This window comes from Nelumbo lutea, chromosome 4, assembly GCF_056320005.1.
Source record: "Nelumbo lutea isolate HS-2025 chromosome 4, American lotus-T2T, whole genome shotgun sequence".
Taxonomy (NCBI): domain Eukaryota; kingdom Viridiplantae; phylum Streptophyta; class Magnoliopsida; order Proteales; family Nelumbonaceae; genus Nelumbo; species Nelumbo lutea.
The window spans coordinates 91,694,571-91,707,755 of record NC_142687.1 but is presented as its reverse complement, the minus strand read 5'-3'; the positions used below and the strand labels follow the sequence as shown (position 1 = coordinate 91,707,755).

General features: G+C 35.9%; 1 protein-coding gene across 1 annotated transcript; it reads left to right on the top strand.

Annotated features, from left to right (window-relative positions):
• The first annotated feature begins 1,850 nt into the window (after nt 1–1,850).
• Nucleotides 1,851–3,907, top strand: LOC148861786 (adenylate isopentenyltransferase 5, chloroplastic-like). Its single transcript, XM_088982967.1, has one exon. It carries the CDS (start codon nt 2,541–2,543, stop codon nt 3,528–3,530), a length of 990 nt encoding a protein of 329 aa, XP_088839093.1. The 5' UTR covers nt 1,851–2,540; the 3' UTR covers nt 3,531–3,907.
• The last annotated feature ends 9,278 nt before the right edge of the window (nt 3,908–13,185 follow it).

Genomic DNA, 13,185 nt, shown 5'->3' with positions numbered 1-13,185 from the left:
TGCAGGAATAGGGGTCTGGAATCGGAATTGGAATGATCTATTCTGATTTCAATTATTTAATTGGTTGGGTGGAATCGGAATCCCATTCCCTTTTTTGCTGGAATGGCATTTTCCCATTTGAGAGAATGATCATTCCCTGCCCCTCCTTTGGGAACGAAATCTCATTCCTGCTGATTTCAATTTTTATTCTCAATTTTCTCTGAACCAAACAAAATTTGGGACTAGATCATTCTGATTCTGATTTCGAAGAAATTCCATTTTAATTCCGATTTTGATTCAGCTCTGAATCAAATGGACCCTAAGTAGTTACTTTGCTATTTTGATTTATTTGTCTTAAAAATTAGGGTATGAATTCTTATTTATTTTCATAATACAGTTCTGTCCATTACATTACTTTCTTTATGTAGGATATGTAACGGATGATGACTAATGAAGAATGATTTACCGTTCTACTAGTTGGGTCTTGAGGAAGATAGTTGCCATTCAAAATTTTAGTTTTTAGTGCACATTTGGGTGGGTGGTCTTTCTCATGGCGGGTTTTGGATTTATAAGGTGGGCATCATCATTAATGGTGTCAATGGGCTGGTTTTGGATTGGACCCTGTCCAGTCTAAAATTAATTTGGACAGATTGGATGGATTAATAAGATATATTGGATTGGATCAATTCGGTCTAAAATATTTATTAGATTGGATTGGACCTAGTCCATCTATAATAAATTTATATTTGATTGGGTCGGATTAGGCCAATAACTCTGGTCCATTGATATAAGATAAGAATATATGTGTAAATGGGCCAGGTTTCGATTGAAATCAATCTAAATCAAAATGAATTTGAACAGATTGGATAGTCCAGGCAATGAATTGAACCGTTCCAAATTGGTCCAAAACATTCATCGGATTGGATTAGACATGGTCCATTTATAATGGACTCACATTGGACTGGATCGGATTGGACCAAATCCAATCCAATTAACACCCCTACTCGTCATGCATGATATCTTAAAATTGTGTTTGGTGAAAAACCCGAAATTACTATCTTTCAACGAATTTCGTCAAAATTCTTTCTAATGCCTGTTTGGAAGGGCTTTCTCATAGCGACTTCTAGCGTTGCAAGATAGGCTACTCCACATGAAAATTAATTTAATTAGCAACTTGTATTTGGTGAAAAACCCGAAAAGCCAAAAACATATATGCACAAGCTGTCATTTAGCCGAGAACTTGACTTTCTGGTGAAGCTAGCAGTTTTGATAGCTTCTCCAAAACAACTAATCAACAAAGCTCAAACAATGCAGAGGAGGCCCTTTCAAATGGGTTAATTAATTATATCATCTCCAAAGCAGCTCAGCGAAAGCAATTCAATCCAAGCTTCAGCCTTTCCAAACAGAATGTTATTATAGGGGTAATCGATCCATTTGACAGCTCTATATTGGTTTGAAACTTACACAAAAAAGCTGGTGTATTGTCTTGTGCCAACATTTTTTCATTAATATACCATGTTTACGGAGACTCCTTTTGAACTCCAAACTATTTTGCCACGTGTCAAATTTCTGAATCTCTAAAACATGCATGAAAACAAGCATTCATGCATGCATGAATGTATTTCTGTGCAAAACATGGGCAAGGGTTCATGTCTTTATCCCTTCCCAATTCAATAAGAAAAAGTAGAATTCTGATAAGACACCATCTCAGCCACCAACTAGAAGGTGAGAAAACCGACTCAAATAAGGAAACTTAGCCAAGGAGGGAATTAATTAGATCTAATTACTTGTGTATATTTTAAATATGAGACTAAACCAAAATAAATATCATCCTACAAATTGTCCCCTCTCCCTCCATAAATAAAAGATAAACCACTAGAGAGAACCTCTGCATCCATAGCTTTCCTAGAGGCAACTTGCTCTTGCAACTTGTTGATGTGTTCCATTGAGGATAAACACACACATTAACAGAAACCCTCCAAAAAAACTAATATAGGAAAAAGAATCCAAACTACTTTTGGTTTGACTATTTTTATAATTTGAGATAACTATTTTTTCTTAATCATAGACTGTTTAAATATGATAGGTTCTATATAAATACCCCCTTCCCATCCCACTTAGACCTCGTGTTCTCAGCTTCTCGCTTCAAACTCCAACTTAGTTCCATCGCGTCAATTCCCTCGGGAAATTCTCTCCCTTCCTCGTTCTCTCAGTCCTCAAGTAAGCGTGGTTGCTGCAATATTTTTAAAGTATACATATGCACACATAGCTTTACGTGGTGCCGACAGAGATATCAAGTTATTTATTTATTTATTTTTGTTAGAGAGAGAGAGAGAGACTCGACCCAATTTTCAGAGCACTTATTTCCATCCCGGCTTTCAGACAGCAGCTTTTCCAGCTTTTCCCTCCTACATCTCTTGCTTTTGCCTTCCTCCGCGAGCGTCAGAAAAGACAGGCTGTACGGGTTCTTTGATTTCTCCTCTGCTCGCCGCGTCCGGGAGATTACATTTACATTCATAGTTTCATACAGTTTTTTTTTTTCTTCTTTTTCGAATTCCAATATGAGGATTTTCATGTCGATGGCCTGTAAGCAAGCTCTTCCCTTTCTAAATTTTCCGGGCGGCGGAATGGGAATGGAGTCGTTCACCGTTCGCCGCCCGAAAGACAAGGTCGTGTTCGTCATGGGAGCGACGGGCACCGGAAAATCGAAGCTTTCGATCGACCTTGCCACTCGCTTCCCTGCCGAGATTGTGAATTCTGATAAAATGCAAGTGTACGAGGGGCTGGATATCGTCACCAACAAGGTTACTGAAGAGGAGCAGCGGGGCGTCCCACATCATCTGCTGGGAGTGGTGGATCCTGACGCTGACTTCACAGCATTGGATTTCTGCCGCTCGGCTTCCCACGCCATCGAGTCGATCGTGAGTCGCGACCGGCTTCCCATCATCGTGGGTGGCTCCAACTCGTACATTCATGCGCTCGTCAACGACGATCTTGAGTTCCGGTCGAGGTATGACTGTTGCTTCCTCTGGGTGGACGTGTGCTTGCCTGTGCTCCACTCGTCTGTGTCCAAGCGAGTGGACCGCATGGTCGAGGCCGGGTTGGTAAACGAGGTGCGGAGGTTTTTTGAACCGGAAGCTGACTATTCTCGAGGAATCAGGCGGGCCATCGGGTTGCCAGAGATGGACAGGTTCCTCCGAGCAGAAGCTTCAGCACTGGCGGACGAAGAAATCCTGGCGATACTCCTTGAGGAGGCGATCGAGGAGATCAAGGTGAACACCTGCACGTTAGCCCGTTGCCAGTTGCAGAAAATTTATCGGCTGAAGGAGCTGCTGCGGGGGAAAATGCACTGCCTCGACGCCACCGAAGTGTTCTTGAAGCACGGCAAGGAAGCGGAGGAGACCTGGGAGAAGCTGGTGGCAGGGCCAGGCACCAACATCGTCAGGCATTTCTTCTACAAAGCCGAAGACCACGCTCCCACCGCCTCCGCCGCTGCGGCAACCATCAAAGCGGCGGTCATGGGGAAGGCAGTAGCAGCTGCGACTCGGTGAGCTAAAAAAGGCTAATCAATAAATGGCTCCCTGGACAATGTTGCCACGTGGCAAAAATCTTTCATGTCACTATCAGGGAGTCAGAGTCGTTATTGTAACCAAAAATTGTGCGGCCGTACGGTTCGGAGAATTTTCCTAAAATTATTTCTCCAACAGTCCGACTGCTGGCTGTTTTCCGGGTAGAGCGCTAGAGCAGCTGCTCCCTGCATTCTACATTTTCTACTTCTTATAGCGAGCGAGAATCGGTACCTGGGCCCCACCACCGTGCGTTGTATTTTCCTTTTCGTTTAATTCCGTTTAACACCTTAGAATTTGAGATATATAATGTATGAGCTGGTATGTTGGTTTAGTGGGAATACAAATATCTATTGAATTCAGCCAGCGAGCAACTCTTCACAGTGCAACTCTCTGAAACATATATGTATGTTTGTCAGTTGTCACTTCTTGGGTGGCGTGGGCCTCTTGCAGAATATAATGGGCCGGGGAATCCAATGCGTCCATGAGGAAGTGGACCTCTAAATCAGTCATTCATTCCTTCATTGTCTGTCACTGTCAAATCTCAAACCTTAACCACTACCATTACCATCCATTGAAGCTAAAGCATTGGAATCCTTTTTTTTTTGTTTTTAATTTTTGTCAAGCACCGAAATCTTTGGGTTTTTCTAATTTAAGAAACGAAGTAATGCTTGTAGAAAGATTAGCACATTGCCCACATCCAACGGTTTATCACCGGTCACGTATTGTCTAATGTGGGCCAGCAGTAGACTCCAATATAGACAAGGGCCCATTTTGGAGGGTTTAAACCGGTATACTCTGTTCTCTTCAAAAGGCCAAAATTATAACTATAATATGAAACTACTCAGAATAACTTATTCATAAGAACATATTCTGAAATTTAGAGTGGTAAGAAGGTGACCACCGGCCTGGTTCATCCATCCATCCAGAAACTCTACTCTTGTCCCTATTCATGCCGCATGATTCCAAGTTCCATCCATAGAAAGAAAAATACAAGAGAGGCTTTATACGCATTCACAGCTCATATAAAAATTCCAAAGGAATCACGCTGAGAAAAGCACTTTTTTGTTTTCTACTCTCCACGCAAAAGCTCTCTTTTTCTTTTTTTTTTTATTAGAAGTAAACGAAGTCTTAAGGGGAGTCAAAAATCACTTCAGCTCGCAAAGCAGATCGAATAGAAAAGTGAAACAGAAACATCTTTCCTCCACGCGTGGTGTGTATCCCCAACAATTTAACACCTTTTGGCTTTGTGCCCATCTTTTTTCCACGCGTGGTGTGCTGCTTAATATGCGGCCGGCCCAGTTTGGGGGCCCAACTAAACCGTGTAAGAACTGAGAATGCTTTCTTTGGTTTTTGCTTTTGCTTTTTCTCAATGATTTTACTTCTTTTTAAGAGAAGGTTCGCTTGCTTGGCCATAGAAAACGACTCCAATCTCCGAAGTCCAAATAATCTCAGTTTGGTGGGCTTCCATTTGGCAAAAGTTAGAATTAAATCAGCAATGGTTGAAGCTTTGTAAGATGATTTCTATTTGCAGGTGCCAAACGGCCAATTGACTATCGGTTGGTAAGTTTGCTGGTTGGTTTTAGTGGAGACTTGGGATCGAATTTCACATTTCATAAACACCAAAACCAAAAATAAAGAACACACAAGGAGTGTGTACACGAAAAATCTGTTGGAAAATAGTAAAGAAGGTAGAATGAAACTTATCGGTAATCACTTTTCAAACTTAGAACTTGCGAAATTGTAGCATTAAAGAACTGTGAAACTGAGAACTTGTTGAGAGAATGAGGGTTAGTCGTGCCACTTGGTCACTCTCCTTAAAATAGCATTTACCCCTTATGGTACAGTCGGGTGGTTGAAAATCGATCGCCAAGATAAAATAGCCCACAGGCCACTGGTTGGCATGCACTCGCTTACCAGACCTCTGTGAACCACCAAGAATGATGGCAAAAACTTGACACTTGACAGAGAGAGAAAGTTGCATTGTGTGCAATGATCTATGTTCCTAGGCTGACGAACACTCATTTTATAGAATGTTTTCAGTCACCCGAATGGACACAAAAGTGTCCTGCCTATTTGAAGAGACACAAAATAGAAAAAAAAAATATTTAAAAAATAAATTTTGAAATTCAAAAGTCAAACGGTTTAAACCTGTCAAAACCAAAACAATTCGGTGTAGTGTACGTATACACACACCCACGCCCCCGTCCTACACCGACTCGGCTCAATGCATGTGTGTGAAAAGTGAGCCCAACACCCCTCCCCCATATGCATGTGAATATGTATAGTGTTTTCCTCCTATGGGTCCCTATCTATAGAGAAAACAAATCTTTAGATATATTCCAATTCAACTCCCTTCCCAAACAATGTGGGATAAAGAATCTTCCCATACATTCAAAAGAGGGAAGAGGAAATGACAAAACTCAAAGATTACAAAGGAGGGAGGCAGGAGAAATTATTGAAATTTTGAATCTCCGTCCAACAAGCCAAAAGAGAAAAAAGGAGTGCCAATAAAGAACACACAAGGTTTTTAGGGGGTGATGTACAACGTGAATTGTTTTTCTTGTTGTTGATTCAAAAAACAAATCAAAACCATCTTGTTTGAAAATAGATTGTTTCTTAAAATAAGAACACAAGAAACATTTTCTTCGTTGTGTGTGTATGTTTTGTTTTCAAAACCAAAACCAAAAACATGTAATTAAATCTGGATTCAGAAATATTTTTTCATCTGAACATTTTTGAACAGTATTTTTGTCTTGAGAAGCAAAAATAAGATGATTTTATTTAAAAAGAAAAACAAAACACATTTTTGAAACCACCAAGATGATGGTTTTTAAAACAAAAGCAAATTTTTAGTACATATATTATATACAAGATTTGTGAAACATGAAAAATAAAGAACCAGATGCAAACATGTTCTTTAAACTAGAAAGAGAACATGTTTTTGGTTTCAGTTAAAAAAAAAAACACAGGTATAACTAAGAACATATTTTCTACGTTTTTTTTAACCAATTTGTTTTCAATGCAAATGGTTTTGGTTTGTTTTTGAAACATGGAACATGAAAAGCAATTTATACTGAAGAACACCCTAAATGCCCAAGTTAAAATTTCCTCCTCATAGCTAGGGGTGTAAATGGATCGAATTCGAAATAAATCAAGCAATATCTAATAGATATTGAAAATTAATGTTTGGATTCGAATTTGGTTAAATATCCAAGCATTTGATTTGGTCAAATTCGACCAATTAACTATTTTAGGTAATTAGTAAATATATAAAATAAATAGTTAATTTATATAAAATATATAAATATATAAAATGTTTACATAATTTAAATATTATATATATATATATTATATAAAAGATAAATAATCGATTGAATTCGGATATTTATCAAATCAATCAGGTCATATCCGAATTCCATTCCATTATATCGAATCTCAAATTCAAAGTCAAATTTTCTAATACCATTGACACCCCTACTTACAACATGTTGAAGTTGCACATTAGAAACATTTCCCGTATTTGTATGTTTTTCATTTACCGGGAGGTGTTTTCAATGCACTGCTGCAAGTGCTCTGAGGTGAGTGTGAGGAGGAAACCCCAAATGCAAATGTCCCCAATGATAAATGGATAAAATCTCTGTAATTTATCACAAAACCCTCCCTCTTTCTCTGTTGTTTTTGCTTGTAACTTGACTCTTTGGTAAAAACACTTCTCATCAATTTTCAATGCCGCATCTGACTGATGCACTAAAGCATATATCAGCATCCAAGAGTAAAATCACTTATCCGATGTTACAAACAACGCCCTTCTTAGCTCCCTCTACTAGAGCTGGTGCACCCACACATTAACACTAATTGGAAGGTTGGTTTGGGATGATAATGGACTGTTTTACTGAAAGCACAGCACTATGAATTGTCCTCTTTACCTTTACAAAAGAAAAATGTTAATGGTAAAATAGAATCTAAGCCGGTGTGATGACTTGATAACAAATAGTAGATCCCACTAAGCTAACATTGGTGATAGATAATAAGGGATGGCCACACAGAGCCATATATCATGTTCAATTGCTCATCACCCAATAGCAGAAACTTTTGAAAAACCAGCTAATACATCGTTCAAATTGGGCTCACACTGATTAACCAGCTGCCTAACTTCTCCCCTTCTTGATCAACATTTTTTCAAATTTTGTTATTTCTCAAATTAAGTTGTGTTTGGATAAGCTTCAAGATCCGTGCTTTCAAAGCACAAAAAAAAAAAAAATACAAAACCCCAATTTCGGGCTTAAAACTGTTTTTGCAGCCCAAAATTAAAAAGCAAAAGTTCATCCAAACAGAGTGTTAGTTTTTAGGGCATGGAGTGAACAACATGGTAGGAGTAATTTGAGTGCATCATGATTTATTCAAGTACTCTTTTTAGAGTGTAGCTAGTCATGTTATAATGATGACACAATAGTTCCATTTTTCACATCAGATATGGAAGCCATAATGGAATGTTGCCTCTAAATCACTGTTTTATTTTGAGAAATCACACTATACTTAATATGGATAAAAGGGCTATTGTTAGTGCAATGGTTGACAGAACTTTGATTTTAAACAAAAATAGTTTGTACAATTCGTTTATTTTTGCTAAAACGACAACTGTTCGTCTTAAAATAACAAAACCATACATAACAAACACCCACTATGTAACCCAACCCAAAAATCTTCCATGTGATGACCATTGATTTCAATATCGGATCAGTGAATCTGTCACCATCTTGGTTTGGGTCAACCTGTAATAGATTATGTTAAAAAAAATGGTTTAGTCAATGCTATGATGAAAACTGGTTGAATTTTTTTATCCTTTTAAGCCCTAAATCATTTATAATAATCAATGTTTCTAATCTGTTGTTCCCAGAAATTGGATCAGTGATTTGATCAAAATCTCAATTGAAATCATCAACACCTAAAAAGCTATGTTATAAGAAAATCGTTGACTTGCTAAACAATGTATTGATCCAAACTAAGCTATATAGTTGAACAGTTAATCTGTCTTCTCTATTTAATGGGTTACTGTTCGTTTTGTATTATTTTATATATATATATTTTTATATATCTAGATGGCATCCTACATTGTACTATTAACCTAGATGGTTGAATCTCATACCCATTGACGTAGAGGAAAAGGTGTTCAATATAGGGGGACGCGTTAAAAAGCACAGCTCCCAAAAGCTTTCATTTATTTTCTTTTCGATCCTCTATATTGAAGATATTGTTTTTAATTGTTGTATAGTTAGTGGTACTGAAGGTGAAGGAAAGATTTAAGATACGTGTATCTTTTTCCCATCTTTTAAAGTGCTTTTGTCTTATTTGTAATTTGTTTGCTAAATGGAAATTTATGAAGTCTTTTTATTGTAGAATTGGTTAGTAAAGTTAATGATTGTATTATAGAGATAAATGTGGTTTTAAGGAAAGTGACCAAGTGACATGACTTATGACTTGCTTGTTTTCTTTTAGGAGGTGTTTGGATTTTGAGGGGGGAAAATTGGCCAATGGGATTTGGTTATCATTGATCAAAAATCCCATATTTTTTTTTCATATTTATGTGGGGATCAAAAAAAAGTTTATTGTCCTTGGTATCACTTACCCACCTTGGGGCCTCTCCTAGGTGGGTAAATAACTTTTTCACCTTTGGGGAAAGTTGCCAACACTTGAAAGGGACAAAAGTGCCCCTTGTAATAATGGATTTTTATGCATAAAATGGTCATTGACTTGTTTACATGGGAAATAAAAGAACATGGGTAAATGCACTTATCCGAGTAAATCTTTCCCAGGAACCAATTACTTGGGTAAGTGCATTTACCCAGATAAATAACTTACCAAAATGCGAATAGGACCTTAATTTTTATTTCTTAAGAGGAATTTTATAACTTTAAGAGGAAAATGGATGTTCATTTCGTCTTATCTCTTATCTTTTAAAAAAGAATCTTATAACTCTTTTTTTTTCAATAATACCCCCAAAATACAAACAAAAATTCTCGTATATGGGATTAAAATGGATATTTGATCATTTTTAGAATTCAGAATAGCATTTTTTGCATTTAAAGTTTGGAGGAAAAAAAAGTTCACTAATACCAATATAACTCTTAATATAATTATTGCATTTTTATACCAATATACCTGTTGAAATTTGTTTGTAACTTTACCATGTATTTCACACTATTAGTTGTGTGTTTTACAATTCAATATTGGCTTGGTCAACATCAAATTAATAAGTTCCGTTCTTTCACTCATCTACTTTTTCAACATCAATTCATAATAATTAAAATAAAATCTCTTATGAGATAATTAAGTTTATAGAAATTTCACTTGAGCCATTAGATGGTGTGCATTAATTGGTTACATGGATATCATAACCCTAGATATGGTAAATTGTTGAAAAATGATCGTAACTTAGCCAATTAAGAAACCATTTTCCTATTCTTCGTTACTTCATTGCAAATAAAGAAAATTGAAAAAGTAAATATAATCAAGGTTTTAAGACTCAACTCATGACCCCATATTAACCCAAACAATTGGCTCTCAGAGTAAATAACTTCTCCCTTAGACAAGTGGAGCATCTTAGAAGAAATTTTTTCTACTCTCAAACAAAATATTTCTGTACCAAAAAAAACAAAAACAAATGTTATAAGAAAACCGTCGACTTGATTAACAATCTAGTTAATCGATCCAAATTAAGCTAGTTGAACTAGGGCTGACCACGATTCGGTTGTGGGGTGATTTTTTAGACCGAACTGACCTGTTTGGTTTTTAAATTTAATCGAATCAAAACTGAACCGATGCAATCGGTTAACCGTGGTTTGGTTTTTCAGTTTTTTTATGCACTGAAAATTAAAAAAAAAAAAGGAAAAAACCTTCCTCTTGCAGAAGAGATTGAGAGAGATGAGTGATTAGGTTTGGGACTAAGAGAGGAGACTCAATGAATCTGAGTGAGTGTCGAGTGAGAGAGTTTCTCCTCCTTTCAGTCGACTTTCTCTTAGCATCTTTCGATCATGGCGGAACAGACGAAGAAGGCATTCTTGAAGCAGATGAAGGTGTTCTTATGTTCAAAAAAAACCAGAAAGGGGAAAAAGCCCAAAAAGAGTGAAAACCGTTTCTGGTGTGGAAAAGCATTTTTGGGTTTCAAGACACCAAGAGAAGTTATTAAAGGCTCTTTGTGCTCTCTCTCTCTCTCCGTCTAAGAAATGGATGCAAGAAAGAAGACAAAATAAAACCAAACAAAAAATATTTTAATTTCCTAATTACTCGTCCTAAATTAGCAAAAAAACACGCATGCGAGCATTATTTGGTTTGTTCTACAAAAGGCGCGTCAGACCATCAAACCATCCAAAGTCTTGGTACGTTAGAGCGATCCACTGTTTGAAGTATTGGTACGTTCTCTACAGCAACCAATCAGACCATCCAAAATCTTGAACAAAAGGCATCGAGAAAAGCATTGGTCTGTTCGTAGAAATTGGAAAGGTGCGTCATTTGAAGATTGTTAGAGTCAAACTGAGAGACTGCTAAACAGCCCAGACTGTAGTGATAGGTTCTTTTTGCGAAGAGAAAGGTTGAAAACTGAACGTTTTTATTCGATTTCAAAAAAATTAAAAATATAATATATAATATGTATACAATATTATATAATATCGGTCGGTTTAGTTAACTGTCAGTTTTTTAAATGGTTAATTCAAACTGAACCGACCAGTTCAATTAACCAATTTTTCGATTCGGTTTTGGTTGGTTCTGTTTTCGATTTCTTTTGCTTACCCCTAAGTTGAACAGTTAATCCGTCTTTTCTATTCAATGGGTTATTGTTTATTTCGTAATATATATATATATATATATATATATATATATATTTTTTTTTAATTTTATATGTAAATGACATACTAGATTGTCCCCTTAATCCAGATGGTTGAATCACAAACGCATTGACATAGAGGAAAAGGTGTTAGATCTAGGGGGAGAAGTTTTAAAATACAGCTCCCAAAATCTTTCATTTATTTTCTTTTTCGTCATGTATATTGAAGGTAAAGGGAAGAAACAAGATACATGAATCATTTCTCCTCTTTTAAAGTGCTTTTGTCTTATTTGTATTTTATTTGGTTTATGGGTGCATGCTTATTGAAAACTTATGAACTATTTTATCTTGAAAACTGGTTCGCAAAGTTCTAAATTGCATTATAGAGATAAATACAATTTCAAAGAGAATGATCAAGTGACACGACTTAGTCCTATTTATACTACCATCACTTGTTTGCACCATTACACAACCTGTAGGAGTATATTTGCAATTTAACCATGTGTTTCACACCGTTAGTTGTGTGTTTCACAATTCAACATTGGTTCGATCAACATCAAGCTGATAAGTCCCATTCTCCGTTCATTACTTTTTCAACATCAATTCAAAATAAGTAAAATAAATTCTCTTATGTGAGCATCTTTTAGAAAATTTCACTTGAGCCATGAGATGGTGTGGATTAATTGGTTACATGGATATTGTAACCCTAGATATGGTAGGTTGTTGAAAAATGAACCTAATTTAGTCAATTAAGAAACCATTTTTGTATTCTTTGATACGTCATTGCAAAGAGAGGAAAATGAAAAGTAAATATAATCAACGCTTTAAGGCTCAATTCATGGTCCTATACTAACCCAAACAAGTGGCCCTCAGATTTAAGAATTTCTCCTTTAGACAAGTGGCATCTTAGGCCATGTTTGGTTCACTTCCCTAGGTCTCATTCTCTTTATTTAATGGGCATGAATGAATAACATTAGAATGTTTGGTAACAAAATTCTTGCCAATGGTCACATTTTTTTTAGAATGAAAAATCAGCCTTATAGTACAAAAATTGATTACCCCACAACATGAAAAATAATCATGCCCCATCTTGCTCATTTCATTCTTTGAAGAAACTCTACCTATAAAACTGTTGTCATAGATGTTTACTTTTGCAAAATCACTTTTACAAAAGTACTTTTACGAAAGCATTTTTATAAAACTACTTAAAAAAAACACTTTTATGAAAGCATTTTTATGAAAGTACTTTTACATGAAAGCACTTTATGGAAGTAGTTTTACGAAAGCACATTTATAAAAACACTTTAAGGGAAGTACTTTTATGAAAGCACTTTTATGGAAGCACTTTTATAAAAGTACTTTACTAAATCACTTTTATGAAAGTACTTTTATAAAAACATTTTTACAAAAATACTTTTATGAAAACACTTACAAAAGTACTTTTACAAAAGCACTTTTATGAAAGTACTTTTATAAAAACACTTTTATAAAAACACTTTTATGAAATGAAAACACTTTTATAAAAGCACTTTGATGAAAGCACTTTTATAAAAGTACTTTTACAAAAGCACTTTTATACAAGCATTTTTATGAAAGTATTTTTATAAAAGCACTTCTACGAAAGTACTTTTATAAAAGAATTTTTATGAAGGTAATTTTACCAAACTTCTATGACAATTGATAAATATTGACTATTGGAGACCTAGACTAGCGGTTTGTGAATACCAACACAATTTTTTTGTTTCTTTTTTTTTTTTTGTTTTTTGAAGAATGAAAATGAGGAACATAGGACACTTGTCAGTTTGAAATGAACTC

What these genes read in the sequence shown, in the direction of transcription:
- LOC148861786 (XM_088982967.1), top strand. Translation starts at nt 2,541, where the DNA reads ATGAGGATTTTCATGTCGATGGCCTGTAAGCAAGCTCTTCCCTTTCTA.